Source organism: Salmo salar, chromosome 10 (genome assembly GCF_965601325.2).
Source record: "Salmo salar chromosome 10, fSalSal1, whole genome shotgun sequence".
NCBI classification, from domain to species: Eukaryota; Metazoa; Chordata; class Actinopteri; order Salmoniformes; family Salmonidae; genus Salmo; species Salmo salar.
Genome location: NC_138300.1, coordinates 30,291,819 through 30,313,660, shown reverse-complemented (window position 1 = coordinate 30,313,660; position 21,842 = coordinate 30,291,819). Strand labels below are relative to the sequence as shown.

The window sequence follows — 21,842 nt, the reverse complement described above, 5'->3', positions numbered from 1 at the left end:
TGGGAGGCCAGCTCTAGGAAGAGTTGACACGAGTCGACACAATCCTGTCTCGACGCTCTACTGACAATTCCTTCGACTTCACGGCTTGGTTTTTATTTTGACATGCACTATCAACTGTGGGACCTTATATAGACATCTGTGTGTCTCATAGAAAAGGGTCTGAATACCTATGTAAATAAGGTATTTCTGTTTTTAATACATTTGCAAACATTTCTAAAAACCTGTTTTTGCTTTGTTTTTATGGGGTATTGTGTGATTATAATTTTTATAATCCATTTTAGAATAAGGCTGTATGTAACGTAACAATGTGGAAAAAGTCAATGGGTCTGAAAACTTTCCGAAGGCACTGTAGTTGGCATGGTAATAATGACATCAAGGCTATGAAAGCGAAACTGTCTCTGTTTCAGCATGATGTACAGGGAATTTGGAAATTCGATTTTATTGTCTGTGAAACCCAGATGAAGTGTCCATTGAACTCTGACTGATTCAACAGTACTTGGATGACAGAAGTTGTGGGGATTCAACCACAGCGGAACTCAAATATCAAAGCATCTAAATACAGGCGTGACAGAAGGGAAGGGGAGAGAGAAAGAGACTTTTTGGAAATTAAGACATTTTGGTTATAATTTCAGACATTCCTGAAAATTACAGCTATGCTCTGAGAAGGAAAATCAGATTTACAACAAATTAATGCATTTTCCTAGTCATGTATGCAGCCCTTTTTTTATTAAAAGAAATTACTCACATAATCAGTTTTCATGATGGTTATGAGGAGATGGGCTTACTTTCCTTTAAGCCTGAATGTTCGACACTAACATTACATAGTTGCCATGAAATTCCCATTTTCAGTTTAAGGCACAACAAAACTTTTTTTGAGATTGAAGTCCTCATAGAGGTCAGAAATGTCTGTTCCTTTCTGTAAACCTTTCAACAATATTACAGAGAGCATTGCCAATGACTAGCATTGAGGATATCACTTTTACTTTGTCTTCTTGCTTTTTGACTTTTTGTTCTTCCCTCCAGCTTTGGATACCTCATCCTGCAAAACAATAAAAGAACATTGAATAAAAGAGGCAAAATAGAAAAGACGAAGAGTACCACTTCATTAGAAAGCTGGAAAAGCCAGTAATTATCCTCAACCAGTGAGTTGTTTACCTTATAATCAGTGTACTAGATGTATACGCCTTCAGTGTAGTTGCATAGCAAATGGCTACCAATGTTTCACCTTAATATGCATATTCCCCTGATCTGAATCAGGAAATGAGATGTGACCACCATGTTGCATTCATTATTCCACAAGACCACATTGGCCAGACAACTTGCTGAACGAGGGAGAGCTCGGTTTGTTGTTTTGGAAAGTTTTGAAAGTCTGAAGAAGTGTTCTATTGAAAAAGTGTCACAGCCGGCCATGACCATGAGACGGCGTACAATTGGACCAGCGTCGTCCGGGTTAGGGGAGGGTTTGGCCGGACGGCATTTCCTTATCTCATCGTGCTCTAGCGACTCCTTGTGGCGAGCCGGGCGCCTGCTAACTGAATTTGGTCGTTAGTTGGACGGTGTTTCCTCTGACACATTGGTTCGGCTGGCTTCCGGGTTAAGCGAATAGTGCATCAAGAAGCAGTGCGGCTTGGCAGGGTTGTGTTTCGGAGGACGCATGGCTTTTGACCGTCGCCTCCCCGAGTCCATAGGGGAGTTGCAGCGATGAGACAAGACTAACTACCAATTGGATACCACGAAATCGGGGAGAAAAAGGGGTAAAAAAATGTATTAAAATATACAGTGCCTTAGGAAAGTATTCAGACCCCTTGATCTTTTCCACATTTTGTTACAATACAGCCTTATTCTAAAATGGATTAAATAAATAACAGTCATGAGCAATCTACACACAATACCCCATAATGACAACGCGAAAACAGTTTTTTTTTTAATTTTTGCAAATTTATAAAAGAAATACCTTATTTACATAACTATTCAGACCCTTTGCTATGAGACTCGAAATTGAGCTCAGGTTCATCCTGTTTCCACTGATTATTCTTGACATGTTTCAACAACTTGATTGGAATCCACCAGTGGTAAATTCTATTGATTGGACATGATTTGGAAAGGCACATACCTGTCTATATAAGTTCCCACACCTGACAGTGCATGTCAGAGTAAAACCAAGCCACGAAGTCGAAGGAATTGTCCGTAGAGCTCCGAGACAGGATTGTTGTCGAGGCACATATCTGGGGAAGGGTACCAAACAATTTTTGCAGCATTTAAGATCCCCAAGAACACAGTGGCCTCCATCATTCATAAATATAAGAAGTTTGGAACCACCAACACTCTTCCTAGAACTGGCCTCCCAGCCAAACTAAGCAATCAGGGGAGAAGGGCCTTGGTCAGGGAGGTGACCAAGAACCCGATGGTCACTCTGAAAGAGCTCTAGAGTTCCTCTGTGGAGATGGGAGAACCTTCCAGAAGGACAACCATCTCTGAAGCACTCTGCCAATCAGGCCTTTATGGTAGACTGGCCAGACGGAAGCCACTCCTCAGTAAAAGGCACATGACAGCCCGCTTGGAGTTTGCCAAAAGGCACCTCAAGGACTCTCAGACCATGAGAAACAAGATTCTCTGGTCTGATGAAACCAAGATTAAACTCTTTGGCCTGAATGCCAAGCGTCACATCTGGAGGAAACCTGGCACCATCCCTACGGTGAAGCATGGTGGTAGCAGCATCATGCTGTGGGGATGTTTTTCAGAGGCAGGGACTGGGAGACTAGTCAGGATTGAGACAAAGATGAACGGAGCTAAGTACAGAGAGATCCTTGATGAAAACCTGCTCCAGAGTGCTCAGGATCTCAGAATGGGGCGAAGGTTCACCTTCCAACAGGACAACGACCCTAAGCACACAGCCAAGACAAAGCAGGAGTGGCTTCGGGCCAAGTCTCTGAATGTCCGGACCTGAACCCAATCGAACATCTCTAGAGAGACCTGAAAATAGCTGTGCAGCAACACTCCCCATCCAATCTGACAGAGCTTGAGAGGATCTCCAGAGAAAAATGGGAGAAACTCCCCAAATCAGGTGTGCCAAGCTTGTAGTGTCATACCCATGAAGACTCGATGCTGTAATCGCTGCCAAAGGTGCTTCAACAAAGTACTGAGTAAAGGGTCTGAATACTTATGTAAATGTGATATTTCAGGATTTAAAAAATATATAAATTAGCAAACATTTCTAAAAACCTGTTTTTGTACACACACACACACACACACACACACACACACACACACACACACACACACACACACACACACACACACACACACACACACACACACACACACACACACACACACGTTCAAAAGTTTGGGGTCACTTAGACATTTCCTTGTTTTTGAAAGAAAAGCACATTTTTCGTCCATTAAAATAACATCAAATTGATCAGAAATACAGTGTAGACATTGTTAATGTTGTAAATGACTATTGTTGCTGGAAATGGCAGATTTTTTTAATGTAATATCTACATAGGCGTACAGATGCCCATTATCAGCAACCATCACTCCTGTGTTCCAATGGCACGTTGTGTTAGCTAATCCAAGTTAATCATTTTAAAAGGATCATTAGAAAACCCTTTTGCAATTATGTTAGCACCGCTAAAAACTGTTTGCTGGCCTTCTAGGCAGAGTTGCAAAGAAAAAGGCAATAAAAATAAAAGATTAAGATGGGCAAAAGAACAGACACTGGACAGAGGAACTGCATCCCGGAGTCGCCTCTTCACTGTTGACATTGAAACTGGTGTTTTGCAGTTAAACATCATTCAGTTTAACTGAATCCGCTCTGACCTTGTCCCACTTTCCATAAATAAATAACATTTGTTTCAGATAAGTAGAGGGGAATGTTTCCATTAGACTTTCAGATTAGATTCTATGTATATGCCTGCTTATGTCAAAAGCATCCAACAACGAGGAACGCAAAAACAATTCCCCATCAAGCTTGATATTACAAACAAACATTTCAACTTAAGATGTAAGATTAATTTTGCACACAGTATTCATTTTGAATTACATCCAAGGTCTTGTACAACATTCAGACTAAAGTCACTAAATGTATATACTTTATTGTGGACTTATGCCAAACTTGGACACATTGCTAATAAGGAACGAGGGTCTCACCGCAGAGGATGTGTATCCCTCCTGGACCAGGATGTTTCTGGCAGAGTTGTTGATGTGTTTGAAACGGTCTGGACCCAGCAGAATCCCTCCATACCAGCGAGACACAACCACCAGCACATTCCGCACATCCAGGATCTGAGGTAGAACAACAGAGTGGTGTTGGCACAGAGGGGATGACAGTGGCACATGATAGATGTGGTAGCTACTGTATGTGTGGATGTTGATGATCGGTTTGCATAGACTCAAAGAGGACTGCAAAAAATCCCATCATCACGATGAATCACAAATAATGGCTGTTTGGGGAATGATTAAAAAAACGATGTTAAGCAATAAAGAGAGGCACACAGACATGTTTTCCTCTCCCAAGATGAAGACATCAGCATACAGAGAAAATCGTTGCACAAGGATTGCTCCCATGGCAAAATATAGATAAGACTTAATAGCTGGCATCTTCCCTTAACAGATGATTTATGTCAACAAGTGTGCTTGGAGATTTGGATGAGCAACATTCTGGTCACTGGTCCATGTACTCAAGCACCTCCTCATGTGTCATATCAAAGAGGATGTGAAGATTAGCAAGACGATTGAAAGACCACATGTGACAGGGGATGACTAGTGAACACTCCTTGGAAGCCTGGTTTCAGCTTTGCAGCTGACACAGGATGCATCTTAAAGAATAAGCCTTTATCCAGGAGAATATCTGCCTCAGTCCCTCTGCTGTCAATCAACAGCCCTCTATGCAGCAGGGGAGAATTTGGCTATGGGAGACAACGCCAATGCCATCTGTCTATTTACTGTAATAATAAATGTCTCCCTTTATTCTCCACTCCGCACTTCACATTCGTACTGCCAAAATGAGTAAATGCTAAATTCAAAACCAGAAAACGAAGAAGGGGTCTGAGAGGAAAATATATGAGAGAAAAACAGATTAAGAATCAGCCCTCAAAGTAAATTGCCTGTCAGTGTTGAGAGGTTCAAGTAGAACATTAATCAGAATCTTCCCCAAAAGCACCTGGGTGGTAGTGGTTGGGGGTGAACATTAGACTGAAGGCTCTTTTCTTCACTTGTTAGGTCAGATTCAGTGACAATGGAAGGATGGTGACATACAGTCAGGTCCAAAATTATTGGCACCCTTGAGAAAGATGAGTGAAAAAGACTATAAAATAATATACTAATAAAATTGCTCAAAGAAAGAGATTTTGTTTAACAAGTAATATTTTTTTACTCAAAAAGGTAGGGGCCAAAATTATTACCTTTTAATACCTTTCTAAAATGTTTTATGAGTTGGAGAACATATTGGGAAGGATCTTAGACCATTCCTCCATACAGAATCTTTCCAGATCCTTGATATCCTTCGTCTGCGGTTATGGACTGTCCTCTTAAATTCAAACCACAGGTTTTCAATGGGGTCAAGTCCAAAGACTGAAATGGCCATTGCAAAATGTAAATTATAAATTGGGTGGTTCAAGCAATAAGGCACAAGGAGGTGTGGTATATGGCCAATATACCACGGCTAAGGGCTGTTCTTACGCACAACGTAACACAGAGTGCCTGGATACAGCCCTTAGCTGTGGTATATTGGCCATATACCTCAAACACCCAAGGTGTCTTACTGCTATTATAAACTGGTTACCAATGTAATTAGAGCAATAAAAATAAATATTTTGTCATACCTGTGATATATACAGTCTGGTATACCACGGCTGTCAGCCAATCAACATTCAGGGATCGAACCACCCAGTTTATAATGCTTAACTAACTTGTGCTTGGGGTTATTGTCTTGCTGGAAGATCCACTTGCGGCCAAGTGTCAGCCTCTTGGCTATAATGTCCTGGTACTTGGTAAAGTTCATGATGCCGTTGACCTTAACAAGGGCCACAGGACCAGGGTATGCAAAATAGCCCTAGAACACCATATTTTACAGTAGGTAAGAGGTACTTTCTGTATACTTCAGTTTTTCGACACCAAACCCACCACTGGTGTTTGTGGCCAAAGAGCTCATGTGATCTGACCCTAGCACCATCTGGAGTTTGATAAACGGCACTTGGATTCGATGTGGTAGTCCCGTGTGGCTCAGTTGGTAAAGCATGGTGTTTGCAGTACCAGGGTTGTGGGTTTGATTCCCACGGGGGACCAGTACGAAAGAAAAAAAAGAAGAAAAAAAAAGTGTATGAAATGTATGCATTCACTACTGTAAGTCGCTCTGGATAAGAGCGTCTGCTAAATGACTAAAATATAAAAATGTAAATGTAAACATGTGCTATGGTCATAAATCGGTCTCCATTGAACAGACTCAGTGCAACCTATAATCCAAAATCAGATTGTCCAGAGCATAGATAGAGCAACGTCCTGTGGGGTTCAGGCTGAACCGTTCAGCTCAGTACAGATTCCTCTCAAGAGGTCTTATCCCACTCAGACATTGCTATTGTTTTTGAAAAGGGGCTACCATCAAAAGGCAGATTCATCTGAGAAACGTGTATACAAGACTCTGGACTCCAGCAGAGAAATCCAATGAGACATTTCACTGTGGTGCACTCATAGTCTGACATTTGGCATTCTTGCAAGCTGATGTTGTGGATGCTGTGAGTGAATACGAATGCATGAAAACGATTTGATTGTTAGAGCCTCAGTCTGTACCCACTAACATTGACTGAGACAGGAATGAAAGCTTGCTTGAATTATGGATAGGCATGAGTACTCGAATGGACGTCAAAGATCAATCTTTAACACCAGATTTAAGAAGAAAAAAAATACTATAAAACTATTTTTTTTCTTGAAGTCAATGTTAATTTGCTTTGACTTTAGTGTTCCATTTGTACTTGGGCATTTGCGGGTCACAACAAAAACGAAACCAACTTCAAGCCAAGCATCACACCGTTCTTCTCCCTAAATTCTCTTTCCCCTCCGTGTCTCAATCACATTCCGGCCACTCCCTGCGCACACAAGTTGCTGGTAGGCCTACACAAATAAATGGTTATAAAAAAGTATATAACTGATGAGTCCTAGGGTTGCCAACTGTCCCGTATTAGCTGGGATGTCCCTTATATTGCGCTAAATTGGTTTGTCCCATACGGGACCCCTCTTGTCCTGTATATTCATCCAATCACAGTATATCGTAAACGCGCCAATTCCTGCAATGTAATTTCTGTTGTTGTTCGGTCGGTTTGGCATATCAAGTAAATATGGACAAACCTGCAAAAAAGAAAAGACTGTGCACCTACAATAAACAATGTCAAGCTAAAAAGACGTGTGTTCAGCCCGTCAGTGGTGACTTGACGAAAGCTTTCTGTACTGTATGTCGTCGGGAATTCTCAATTGGCCATGGAGGGGAGAATGACCTAACTTACATCCACAGAAATGCACAAGAAGGCCCCCTAGCTAAAGGTGCTAGCAATATCGGTGCATTCTTCGTGACGTCTACTGCGGAAACTGACAAAATTGGAAAACACCACTCCGTTTACCAGTTATTGAGCAGTGCCAACAATCGCATTCTGAAAGCTAATTGCCCAGCTCCCATAGCTCATAATGCCTGCAAGCACGCTTCCGATCAGCTGTCAGTGGATATTGAGACAATTGTTTTAAAGAGCTACAGCCACTTATCACTATCTGCTTCCCGAAGAGAGGAACTGCGTGCATTTTTCTCCTTTGTTGACATTGAGTGGCGTGAAATTCTGCGACATGTTTGCACACGATGACTCGCTCTTCATCCAGCTGTCGACCGTCTCCTACAAAGCTGGCCAGGTCTTACTTCATTCATACTTCAGGTCCCTTGGGGAGACCTGTACTGTGGCACTGAAGAGTATTTTTGAGTATGAAGAAAAAACGGAAGTAGCTGAGATGTTTCTGCTTTTTCCAAGTGGGGTGTGTTTATGACCAACTCGTAAAAAAACGGGAGGAAACAACGCTCTGCATCACAGATGTTTACGAGGAAGTTCAAAATAAAGACGCTTCAGCGGAAACAGACAGCTTTTTTGGATACCAGACCAAGCAGTTGATGGACAAACAATTGTCATCAAAGGTCCAAGCAGCAACAAGACTTTGTGAAGTTCTATGACACTGTCATTACATACCATGACAAGTGGTTTGATTTCTCACCGGAAAATGTAATGGTGAAACTGATTGGCCTCTATGAGGAGCTCTCCTTCACTGACCCGGAGCAGGTGGTAGTTGCCCTCAAAATGTGTCAGTATGGACCAACTCTATGAAGAGTTTTGTGCTAGCCAGGAGGGAATACAGAAAGCCAGACAGGATACCACAAAATCCACCAGTGAGAAGTGGGTGGCAGTTTTCCAAAACCTAGGGAAAGCCAACTTGATCAACATGTTCAGGATTGTCTCATTTGTCCTCAGTGTGCCAGGCTCAAATGCCTTTGTAGAGAGGATTTTCTCTCTGATGACCATTAAATGGTCAGACTCAAGAAACAGATGCAGCACAGAGCTGATCAAAAATGAACTTCAAATATCTGTGATTTGTCATGTAATGACTTCTCTCTGGCTATGCAAAAGGACAAAGGACTGCTTGAATCAGTCAAGAGCAGCAAAAAATATGTAGACTTGGTGAGTGACTCATGCCCCTCTTTTCCTCTTTTGCATTTTAAATGTTAGTTTTTTTGCTGTAAAGGCCCAACTTGTGATTTCTTTGATCATTCATTTTGAGGTTTATTCACATAATGATACAGTTTTAGTAAAGCTATAGACTAAATGGAATATACAAATGTTTTGCCTTTCCAATTGAATAAGAATATGAATATACACTGTATATTCATTCATTCACACAACACCATACCCACACCACTATGGCACCGTGCACTGGCACGCCACCTTTTGTCCCTTATTTGGTAGTGAGAAAGTTGGTAACCCTACCGATGATATACACAAGTTACATTCCTTACCAAATGATGAAAGTTTTATCACAAATTCAAAATGGACTGGTTGACTGAAGTATGAAAATATGTTCCAACAACAAGCTGCAGTTTTGGAATAATTGCTTCCCGTCTATCTTCCGCTTAAGCTACTTTGAAAACTGCTAGTGCCATTTAGAACTGGTTAACCTAGGCTTCAACCCCCCTAAACAGACAAGTTCCATCAGAATCATTAAGTATAGGCCTACTAAGCAAACAGATGTCGTGGTCGTAATTCATGCAGTGTTCAATGTGGAATTGTTAATCAGTACAACAACAAAAAAATGCATGAAATGTATGTATTCACTACTGTAAGTCGCTCTGGATAAGAGCGTCTGCTAAATGACTAAAATGTAAATGTTAATCCATTTGGAAAATTCCAAAGGACAGGCAGAATAAAAAGAAATGGAACGTCTGTACATTAAAAATAAACATTTGTTTTAAAGACTGTAAAAATGAGTCTCTGCTTGCCACTCAGCATTAACTAACCCTCTAGAGTCGATTGAGTCACTGGCAGAGCTAGAGTGGTGTTTGTCAGAAAATAGATCTTTTTTTACGTACGGGTTACCTTCAGACAAGTTCCGTGACACTTGTGGGGGTCATAGAGTAAAACAGGAAACACCATCATGAGAGTCTCTTCTTTCCATAATAGTTTGTATGTCAAACCGTACGGATGCTACAGACGTTTTCGTGAGAAGACCGATTTTCGGTCTCTACACACACACATACAGTGCATTCGGAAAGACCCCTTAACTTTTGACACATTTTATTACGTTACAGCCTTATTCTAAAATTAATTAAATAATGTTTCTCCTCTCAATCTACACACACAACCCCATAATGACAAAGCAAAAACAGTAAATCTTTTTGCAAATTTATAAAAAATAAACAGAAATACCTTATTTACATAATTATTCAGACCATCTGCTATGAGACTCGAAATTAAGCTCAGGTGCATCCTGTTTCCATAGATCATCCTTGAGATGCTTCTACAACTTGATTGGAGCACCTGTGGTAAATTCAATTGATTGGACATTATTTAGAAAGGAACACACCTGTCTATATAAAGGTCCCACAGTTGACTGTGCATGTCAGAGCAAAAACCCATCCATGAGGTCGAAGGAATTGTCAGTAGAGATCCGAGACAGGATTGTGTAGAGGCAGAGATCTGGGGAACGGTACCAAAAAAATTCTGCAGCATTGAAGGTCCCCAAGAACACAGTGGCCTCCATCATTCTTAAATGTAAGAAGTTTGGAACCACCAAGACTCTTCCTAGAGCCTGTCCGCCCGGCCAAACTGAGCAATTGCGGGAGAAGTCAGGGAGGTGACCAAGAATCCGATGTTCACTCTGACAGAGCTCCAGAGTTTCTCTGTGGAGATGGGAGAACCTTCCAGAAGGACAACCATCTATGCAGCACTCCACCAAGCAGGCCTTTATGGTAGACTGGCCAGACAGAAGCCACTCCTAAGGGATGTTTTTCAGAGGCAGAGACTGGGAAACTAGTCAGGATCAAGGGAAAGATGAACGGAGCAAAATACAGAGTGATCCTTGATGAAAACCTGCTCGGGACCTCAGACTGGGGCGAAGGTTCACCTTCCAACAGGACAACGACCCTAAGCACACAACCAAGACAATGCAGGAGTGGCTTTGTATTTTTTATAAATTTGCCTAAACTTCTAAAAACCTGTTTTTGCTTTGTCATTATGGGGTATTGTGTGTAGATTGATTTGGGGAAAAAACAATAATCAATTTTAGAATAAGGCTGTAATGCAACAAAATGTGGAAAAATTCAAGGGGTCTGAATACTTTCCGAATGCACTGTATTTCCTGAGCTTTCTTATATCTCCGAGATATAGGAAAAACACTTCAAAACCTTAATTCTTATGATTTATTTCTTGACTGTCTTTTTTGCCAATTATTAACGTTATTCAATGCATTTCTTTGGGCTTTAGTAGTAAAGGCCAAATTCTATATTTTATCAAATCATTTTTTTCATAAAAAAAAAAAAAATCATACCTAAAGGGGTCCTAAATTTCAAAATCAAATAGCTAAATGATCCATAGTATGACCATTTTTTTATTTCACCTTTATTTAAACATAGTATGACCATCTTAAAACAATTCCATATGACTAGCGTACAGGGGGTGTACTTGTACATCAAGCTGCCTCATGCTACAGAAACAGGACATAGGCTCCTGCCAAGGCTTGTGCATGGCTACTTATCAAAGTGAATCTTAAATAGGATATATTGTACATTACCTTGGACTTAACATTATATTGAAGTTATAAACAGTAGAGGGTCAGTGAACCTCAAGACCACAGAGGGTTGGTTTGAAAACGTAAAATGGGTCCTTGAGGCATAAGGCAACCGTGTGAATACTAAATGAAGCACTAGAGGGAACGGAGCAAAGTGGACATAGAGCAAAGCACCTGTAGTAAGTGAAGCAATCGTCCTCCCGCTGCGGTCTCTCCATCATCCTCACAGTCCTGCAGGAAACTCTGCTTTTCTTCACAGTATATCCTACAATACAGAGAATAAAGGTTGTAGTTGGTTGAGACTTTTAGTATGAGAATGTACTTAAACTGCATGTCTCCTTGAAGGAAACTTTTCAATGCTCTAAATGTCAGCATCTCCTGTTGGGTTAATGACCACCCAGAAAGCATATCAAGCATCTCATAAAGGCTCAATGTAACTCATTAAACCTAGCAGAGTTCCGTTCTGCCTACTTACAGCACACACATCGTCAAATAACAATTGATCAACTGTGTGATTAGAGAGATATAAACCCACTGAATATTACAACCTGTTATGTATATTCAAAACTGGATGCTCTACCTGTATGCATAAATATTGTGAGTGGCGCTTGCAATCTTCTTGTTTTCAAACAGCTTGTCAAGAACCATTCTAACCTGAAACACAAAAACAAATCTGTTTGAATTGCCTCCTTTCCTCTAATCATACTCTTAACATTAGAAGTATGATGGGTACGTACATCCCTAAAGTACAACTTCTGCAGTAAAGACAAAAAGGTAGCCCACTCATCTGAGAACTCCTGTGTGGTGCATAAAGATGAGGGTAATCATTGATTCCTCTTCAAACAGATGGCATATCCAACAGAAAGACTAAGATAAAACCCCAAACAGGTTCGGTTGACTCCTACTCATGACAATATATTAGGTAACTTTATTTCAGAAGTTTGTATAAGCAGTTTTCTTATAAAAAACAGCCTACTTGTATATTGGGTGGGTAATCGTAATACTGAAAATGTACAGCATGTAAAAAGAGAACCATACAGTTGTGTAATAGTTAACTGTTAATGCTTATGGTACAATGTGCACTGTAATTACATCTACACAGTTCATGTACTCTCCAGGAAATTACATAATTATCACTGTCTAAATTGCAATTGATGGCAGGTGAGATATGTTTAAAGCAGCTCTTTCCATTATCATCCTGAGAACATTTAGCAGCAGGAGCACAGCCTGAGGATGTTTAGTTTTCCATATTGGAAGCACATTAGCATTGAAACTACATCCTCTCCACATGAGCTTTAACTCACAGCTTCTTCTCTCTCCCAACAGGGTAGCATTGTCTAGCATGATTTTGAAGATTTTAAGGCTTGTGATTTACTTCCCTAACTTGTTCTGTGATGGATGTGAGAATATGAATGTTTTATAGTCAGAGAGAGGAGGGAGACAGGAGAGGGCCTACACAGTACCTGTCTAGGTGTTACCACAGGGGCTAAGTGTGGTTGGAAGGTGCTGCGTCTTTCTGTTATCGTCTCCCCCAGTTTTATAGGAGGTAGTTCCTCATCTACAAAGATTTATAAACACAAAAATAAAAGGCACAAGTAAGAACCAATTAACACTGGAATAGCACGTGGGCAGCAAGCACAATTCAGTTTATATACAAAATGTAAACTGGTCCTTCCTTTCAGATACGATTAAAATTAAGGCTTAGAAATTACTTGTTTTTTTATTCTTTCTCTATTCAAGAATATGCAGTCAGTGCCATACCACTTGAGTGATTTTCGAAGAGGTGTACATTCTCTTTGTTCAACTTCAGAGTGCGGTAATCAGGCATTTCTACATCATCCGCCACTTCCTCCTCCTCTGTTGCCATATTTCTCACCTCTGGTTGCTCCACTGTGAGAGAAGTAGAAAGATGGACAGGCTGTGAAATGAATTCAATGTGTATTTGTGATTGTGTATCTTTGTGTCCCATGATGCATTTGAGTGACTTTGAAGGTCCTTTCTGCCTTAACTATATGCCTAATTTACATGGACACCTACCACGCAGGTCCCATCTTCAGATAATTACCATTGCATGACCGTAAAATTAACAAAATGTTGTAACAAGACAGATAAAGCCAATTAAGAGGGATAAGTAGAACAAGGGTTACTTTGAATGTTAATATACCGATATTTCTGGGCAAAATTATACTTAAAAGTACAGGTGTACTATACTAAAAAGTACATAGAGTGCCTTCAGAAAGAAACTCCCGAGCCCATAAAGATGACAAGCATACCCATAACATGATGCAGCCACCACCATGCTTGAAAATATGAAAAGTGGTACTCAGTGATGTATTGTATTTGCCCCAAACATAACACTTAGGATTCAGTACAATTTTTTTTGCAATATTATTTTAGTGCCTTACTGCAAACAGGATGCATGTTTTGAAAGCTTCCTTCTTTTCACGTTGTAATTTGTTAGTATTGTGCCTTACTACTAGTTCATTTTCATTCCAATCTCCTTTGCATTAGCGTAGCCTCTCCTGGAGCCTGTCAACTATGTGTCTGTCTACCCCTGTTCTCTCCTCTCTGCACAGGCCACACAAACGCCTCACACCGCGTGGCCGCTGCCACTCTAACGTGGTGGTCCCAGCGCGCACGACCTACGTGGAGTTCCAGGTCTCCGGCAGCCTCTGGAACTGCCGGTCTGCGGCCAACAAGGCAGAGTTCATCTCAGCCTATGCTACCCTCCAGTCCCTCGACTTCTTGGCGCTGACGGAAACATGGATTACCACAGAAAACACTGCTACTCCTACTGCTCTCTCCTCGTCTGACCACGTGTTCTTGCATACCCCGAGAGCATCTGGTCAGCGGGGCTGTGGCACTGGAATCCTCATCTCTCCCAAGTGGACATTCTCTCTTTCTCCCCTGACCCATCTGTCTATCTCCTCCTTTGAATTCCATGCTGTCACAGTCAAGCTTAACATCCTTATCATTTAAGCTTAACATCCTTATCATTTATCGCCCTCCAGGTTCCCTTGGAGAGTTCATCAATGAGCTTGACGCCTTGATAAGTTCCTTTCCTGAGGATGGCTCACCCCTCATAGTTCTGGGTGACTTTAACCTCCCTACGTCTACCTTTGACTCATTTCTCTCTGCCTCCTTCTTTCCACTCCTCTCCTCTTTTGACCTCACCCTCTCACCGTCCCCCCCTACTCACAAGGCAGGCAATACGCTTGACCTCATCTTTACTAGATGCTGTTCTTCTACTAATCTCACTGCAACTCCCCTCCAAGTCTCCGACCACTACCTTGTATCCTTTTCCCTCTCGCTCTCCTCCAACACTACTCACTCTGTCCCTACTCAGATGGTATTGCGCCGTCTCAACCTTCGCTCTCTCTCTCTCCTGCTACTCTCTCCTCTTCCATCCTATCATCTCTTCCCTCTGCTCAATCCTTCTCCAACCAATCTCCTGATTCTGCTTCCTCAACCCTCCTCTCCTCCCTTTCTGCATCCTTTGACTCTCTATGTCCCCTATCCTCCTGGCCGGCTCGGTCCTCCCCTCTTGCTCCGTGGCTTGACGACTCATTGCGAGCTCAGAACAGGGCTCCGGACAGCCGAGTGGAAATGGAGGAAAACTAGCCTCCCTGCGGACCTGGCATCTTTTCACTCCCTCCTCTCCACATTTTCTTCCTCCGTTTCTGCTGCTAAAGCCACTTTCTACCACTCTAAATTCCAAGCATCTGCCTCTAAGGCTAGGAAGCCTTGACGACATCCGATCCTCGTTTGTTAAGTCAAACGACACCGCTGGTCCTGCTCACATTGCCCTACCCTATGCTTTGACCTCTTTCTCCCCTCTCTCTCCAGATGAAATCTTGCGACTTGTGACGGCCGGCCGCCCAACAACCTGCCCGCTTGACCCTATCCCCTCCTCTCTTCTCTAGACCATTTCCGGAGACCTTCTCCCCTACCTCACCTCGCTCATCAACTCATCCTTGACCGCTGGCTGCGTCCCTTCCGTCTTCAAGAGAGCAAGAGTTGAACCCCTTCTCAAAAAACCTACACTCGATCCCTCTGATGTCAACAACTACAGACCAGTATCCCTTCTTTCTTTTCTCTCCAAAACACTTGAGCGTGCCGTCCTTGGCCAGCTCTCTTGCTATCTCTCTCAGAATAACCTTCTTGATCCAAATCAGTCAGGTTTCAAGACTGGTCATTCAACTGAGACTGCTCTTCTCTGTGTCACGGAGGCTCTCCGCACAGCTAAAGCTAACTCTCTCTCCTCTGCTCTCATCCTTCTAGACCTATCTGCTGCCTTTGATACTGTGAACCATCAGATCCTCCTCTCCACCCCCTCCGAGTTGGGCATCTCCGGCGCGGCTCACTCTTGGATTGCGTCCTACCTGACAGGTCGCTCCTACCAGGTGGCGTGGCGAGAATCCGTCTCCGCACCACATGCTCTCACCACTGGTGTCCCCCAGGGCTCAGTTCTAGGCCCTCTCCTATTCTCGGTATACACCAAGTCACTTGGCTCTGTCATATCCTCACATGGTCTCTCCTATCATTGCTACGCAGACAACACACAATTCATCTTCTCCTTTCCCCCTTCTGATAACCGCATCACTGCATGTCTGGCAGACATATCAGTGTGGATGACGGATCACCACCTCAAGCTGAACCTCGGCAAGACGGAGCTGCTCTTCCTTCCGGGGAAGGACTGCCCGTTCCATGATCTCGCCATCACGGTTGACAACTCCATTGTGTCCTCCTCCCAGAGTGCTAAGAGCCTTGGCGTGACCCTGGACAACACCCTGTCGTTCTCCGCTAACATCAAGGCGGTGACCCGATCCTGTAGGTTCATGCTCTACAACATTCGCAGAGTATGACCCTGCCTTACACAGGAAGCGGCGCAGGTCCTAATCCAGGCACTTGTCATCTCCCGTCTGGATTACTGCAACTCGCTGCTGGCGGGGCTCCCTGTCTGTGCCATTAAACCCCTACAACTCATCCAGAACGCCGCAGCCCGTCTGGTGTTCAACCTTCCCAAGTTCTCTCACGTCACCCTGCTCCTCCGCACACTCCACTGGCTTCCAGTTGAAGCTCGCATCTGCTACAAGACCATGGTGCTTGCCTACGGAGCTGTGAGGGGAACGGCACCTCCGTACCTTCAGGCTCTGATCTGTCCCTACACCCAAAGAAGGGCACTGCGTTCATCCACCTCTGGCCTTCTCGCCTCCCTACCTCTGCGGAAGCACAGTTCCCGCTCAGCCCAGTCAAAACTTCGCTGCTCTGGCTCCCCAATGGTGGAACAAGCTCCCTCACGACGCCAGGACAGCGGAGTCAATCACCACCTTCTGGAGACACCTGAAACCCCACCTCTTTAAGGAATACCTGGGATAGAATAAAGTAATCCTTTTAACCCCCCCCCAAAAAAGATATAGATGTACTATTGTAAAGTGGTTGTTCTACTGGATATCATAAGGTGAATGCACCAATTTGTATGTCGCTCTGGATAAGAGCTTCTGCTAAATGATGTAAATGTAAATGTAATGTAAATGTTGTTGATCCATCCTCAGTTTTCTCCTATCACAGCCTCTGTGACCGTTTTAAAAATCACCATTGGCCTCATGGTGAAATCCCTGAATGGTTTCCTTCCTCTCCGGCAACTGAGTTAGGAAGAGCGCCTGTATATTTGTAGTGACCGGGTGTATTAATACACCATCTAAGGTGTAATTAATAACTGCACCATGCTCAAATGGACATTCAACATTATTATATATATTTTTTACCTATCTATTAATACGTGCCCTTCTTCGCGAACCAGTGGAAAACCTCCCTGGTCTTTGTTGTTGAATCTGTGTTTGAAATTCACTGCTCGACTGAGGGACCTTACAGATAATTGTATGTCTGGAGTACAGAGATTGGGTAGTCATTTAAAAATCATGTTAAACACTATTTTTGCACAAAGAGTGAGTTCAGGCAACTTAAGCAAATATTTATTCCTGAACTTATTTAGTCAAGATATTTCAGCTTTTAATTTTTTAATAATTTGTAAACATTTCTAAAAACATAATTCCACTTTGACATTATGGGGTATTGTGTGTAGATCAATGACAGAAAATCTGAATTTAATCAATTTTAAATTCAGTTTGTAACAACAAAAATTTGGAAAAAGTCCAGTGGTGTTACTACTTTCTTGAAGGCACTGTACAACTACTATATTAATTAAATATACAATGCATAACCAAATTATGCCATTGAACTTTATGGTGCTATAATGATTATTGCGTCCATGTACATCTACAGTGTGGTCTGAAATTAATGACACCCTTGATAAAGATGAGCAAAAATGACTAACATTAATCATTCAAATACTGAGCTATACTGTATGCTCAACAAATTGGGGAAATTATATTTTTTATACCAATACAATTGCTCAGAGAAAGATTTTGTTTTACAAGTAATATATTTTTTTCTCAAAAAGGTAGGGGTCAAAATTATTGACGCACTTGTTTTCAATACTTTACATTGCGAGGAAAATGGCACTGATCCTTTTTCTAAAAAGTTTAATGAGTTGGATAACACATTGGGAGGGATCTTAGACCATTTAATCCATACAAAATCCTTCCAGATCCTTGATATTCCGCATCTGCGGTTATGGACTGCCCTCTTCAATTCAAACCACAGGTTTTCAATGATTTTCACATGCTTTCTAGACAACAGATGTAGACTAACGACTGGTTACTTACGGGTCCGTTTCCAACAACGCAGAGTTAAAGATAAACATTAAAAAAATAGAAATAGTGACACATAGTGAATAATGAAAAAAAAAGAGTAGAAAATAACATGGTACTGGTACTCCCAGTATATAGCCAAGTCGATGTGCAGGGGTACGAGTTTATTAAGGTAGCAATGTACTGTACATATAGGTAGCGGGAAAGTGACTAGATAGGCTAGATAATAGACAGTAGCAGCAGTGTGTGTGTGTGTTGGGATGTCAGTGTAAGGATGTGTGAGCGTGCGGTCGGATCCCAAGCAGTTGCCATACCAAACAGGGATGCAGCCAGTCAAGATGCTCTCGATGGTGCAGCTGTATAACTTTGAGGATCATTCATGTAGAAAATATGAAATATTAAGAAAATCCCTGGAATGAGTAGGTGTGTCCAAACCTGTGACTAGTACTGTATATATTATTTTACACATATTTAATCCCTTTTTTTGAGTAGGCACATTCATGTTTTAAAATGGTACCGGTTACCTTCAGATTAGTCCCCATTTCTTTGTGGATTATTATGCGTTTGTGGTTATTGTCTTACTGGAAGATCCACTTGTGGCCAAGTTTCAGCTGCTGGCAGAGGCAACCAGGTTTTTCGCTAAAATGTCCTGGTACTAGGTAAAGTTCATGATGCCATTGACCTTAACAAGGGCCTCAGGACCAGTGGAAGCAAAATAATGCCATAACATCAAAGATCCTCCATCATATTTTACAGTAAGGGGTTATTTTCTGCTTATGCATTCTCATTTCAACACCAAACCCACCACTGGTGTGTGTGGCCAAAGAGCTCTATTTTCATGTCATCTGACCAAAGTACCAGGTCCAATTCGAGTGCCAATGCCGTTTAGCAAACTCCAGACATTTACATATGTGGGATGAAATTAAAATTTAGCTTTTTGGCCACGCACACCAGTGGTGGGATTGGCATTGAAATAAGAATACATGAACAGAAATGAACCCCATACCTACTGTAAAATATGGTGGTGGACACAATGTAGCTCAGTATTTGAATTATTTATTTTAAGCAGTCATTTTGGCTCATCTTTATCACGGGTGTCAATAATTTGACCCCACTGTATAGGCCTTTTCATCAAATAATCCCAAATCACTTCTCTGACAGTTTTTAATCTAGATAACGATGCTTCCACAAGTAAAATTATTGCATTTAGAATAGTAGTTCATTAAAAAGAGGAAAACATTGCAATGAGAATACATTTAAATGAAGGTTCAGAGGGCATTAACACCAACCATTTCCCAAATCAGTTGCTCGTTATGGAAGAGGACACAAGCTGCAATTTGAACACAAAATACAATTTTCAACTTGCCATTTATACTTTTATGAACGTGCTCCAAACTGAATGATTTCCTCTAAAGCAAGGATGCTTTGTGATCTATAACCAGCATCTCATTTTCACAGCATACACATTCTCTGCTTTCTCCCATTTCAGTTGATCATAACAACTGTACAGAGAGAAAGAACATAATTACAATGATAGGACTGCATCCATATTGATGGATTCCATAGTCATTAATTGAAATAGTACTAAATTAAAGCACTGTGCTTAATTAGCTAACAAGTTTAACGGCTTTAGAAAACAGTGAAGAGTTAGAATAATATGGTATCCTGTTTTTCTTGGTGTTCAAAAAGGGGAATAAAAGGCATTAAGACTCATCCATTCATAGAAAACCATTTTCAAAGACACTACAACAACCAAATGTACTTCTCTTTCCTCAGTCTCTTAAAAAAAATATTTGACAAAGGTTTCGTCACAGGCTCACAGCACTGAAAGCCATTACTCAGATACTGATCTTCATTCAGTTAAATTACAGAAACAGGAAAGAGGGCTTTTCATATACCACCCACCAAGTCTTGTGTTCATCTTATCACAATGATGCATGGGAGCACATCAAAGACCTGAATGAAAGACCCCAAGAATTCTGACTGTCATCTCCAAGAAAGGAAAGAGATTGAAATCAAGCTTTCTCAATAGTTTTTCTGTCTGAGCTCATGGGCATTGATATCTACCTTTATGAGGAAGGCAATGGGTGCACACTTTTATAATTGGATTTCTGGAGTTGGAAAAAATTATTTATTTACTGCCCTCTAGTGAAAAAAATAACGCATACTATCAATCAGACGTGACATGTGATTCTCACCTGTGTCTGTGCTTTGGGATTTCTCCAGGAGGAACTCTCGGATCTTCTCCACCCAGAGGTAGAGGATGCTTTCCCCAGTATTCTCCCTGTTAGGAAAGACACCACTGGTTAGTTTGATGTCAGTGGAGGCATATCTACTCAGAGACATGGGTGAGACAGGGTAATGGACTGTAATCAGCAATACCGCAAGCTAACATGGCTTCACCATCAGGCAATCCATCTTTAGGTTAGCCTTATGACGGAATCCCCTCCATCTTCAGTGATAACTATTCTGTGCTTCATGTACAGTAGTCGGTGATTATGAAATCCACTTACACATAGAGCTCCTCAAGGCTGTTGGACAGGGTCTTTCTATCAGGGCCTCGCAACCACGCTGCACTGCAGGAGGAGAGAAGGCAGAATATGGCTCAAATGTTAGTCTTAATAATGAGCTTTTTTTTTCATGCCTGTTACATGTTTATCAGAGGTAGTGTAAGTGTACTGTAAAACCCAACATGTAGACTTACTTTATTTGGTAGACAGGTGGCGCTGCACTTGGGTAATCATGTGGGAGAATGATCTAATTATGGAAATGAAACTCTTGAGTTATTGTTATCATACACTGCTCTGAAACTTTTTAAACACACACAAATGTAATGAAACAATTACCTGTAAACATGCTTTCAGTTTTGGATAGTCTATATCATCAGTTATTTTGATACAAAATATTCTTGCTGCTTCATCAATAACACACCATTCGTCACCGTATATGGAGGAAAGTGCCTCGACCTCTTCGATCTGATGAAGAAAATAGTGTGATATTGTGTTATAATAATGTATTCATCTAAAAGCTTTCTCTCATGTCTGTTTTTATAGTTGAGTCAAATATATAAAATGATGAGTCAAAGTACAAAATTGGTCATACTCTCCACTAATGTGAACGTCAGTCATGCCCAGCCCTGAGTTCTGTACAACAGTAGGGTACTTACTTGAGATTGAAGATCCCCTGCATTCCCAACATCTATGTTTGCCATTAATTTATCCAAAGCAAGTAAGCAGACAAACACTTCAGTTCATACTTAGAAATAGTAGTGTTACAGCAGTCTATTCGTACAGTATCAACACAAAATTAGCTCGATAAGAGGCTTGCTTGACATTCTGTATCACCAACTCAGCTGTTGCTCTGACAGGACGGAACCACCTCCGGGTCAAGGTTTTCACGTACTACCAAAATAAGAGTCCTTATTTGAAATCAATGATATATACATCATTGTTTGAAACACAGTGGATTAATTAGCTAAACAAATATTATAGCAATCATCACTCATTTTAATTTCAAGGAAATGTAAATCAATGTAAAATTCCATATCAATCACTTTCTCCCCACCATTTCATCTTTTGAACAAGAACTTTTACAATGAAATGTATTCACCTTTTGACCCGGAAATGATAGTTTAAATCAGAAACGCTTGGTATGAGTTACGAAAGGTCCTCTAGCTAGATGTTTTAAAACTTTGTGGAATTATCGCCACGTCAGCAACCCGTGGTCACAGCATATAGATCCTATTAAATTATTAATATAGATTGTTCTAATTCCAAATTATATAGGCCACACCCAATGATTTATATATACACACGCCTC

The 21,842-nt window shown here is 41.4% G+C and overlaps 1 protein-coding gene across 3 annotated transcripts; it reads right to left on the bottom strand.

The window, feature by feature from the left end:
- Window positions 1-401: 401 nt before the first annotated feature.
- On the bottom strand, window positions 402-21,398 carry impact (impact RWD domain protein). Of its 3 annotated transcripts, none has more exon segments than NM_001139605.1 (11): window positions 402-1,039; window positions 4,153-4,287; window positions 11,485-11,575; window positions 11,891-11,964; window positions 12,774-12,868; window positions 13,072-13,200; window positions 20,222-20,307; window positions 20,537-20,599; window positions 20,728-20,780; window positions 20,955-20,998; window positions 21,190-21,369. In NM_001139605.1, coding segments are annotated over 10 exon segments (789 nt in total). In that variant the 5' UTR covers window positions 20,958-20,998; window positions 21,190-21,369; the 3' UTR covers window positions 402-979.
- Window positions 21,399-21,842: the final 444 nt, after the last annotated feature.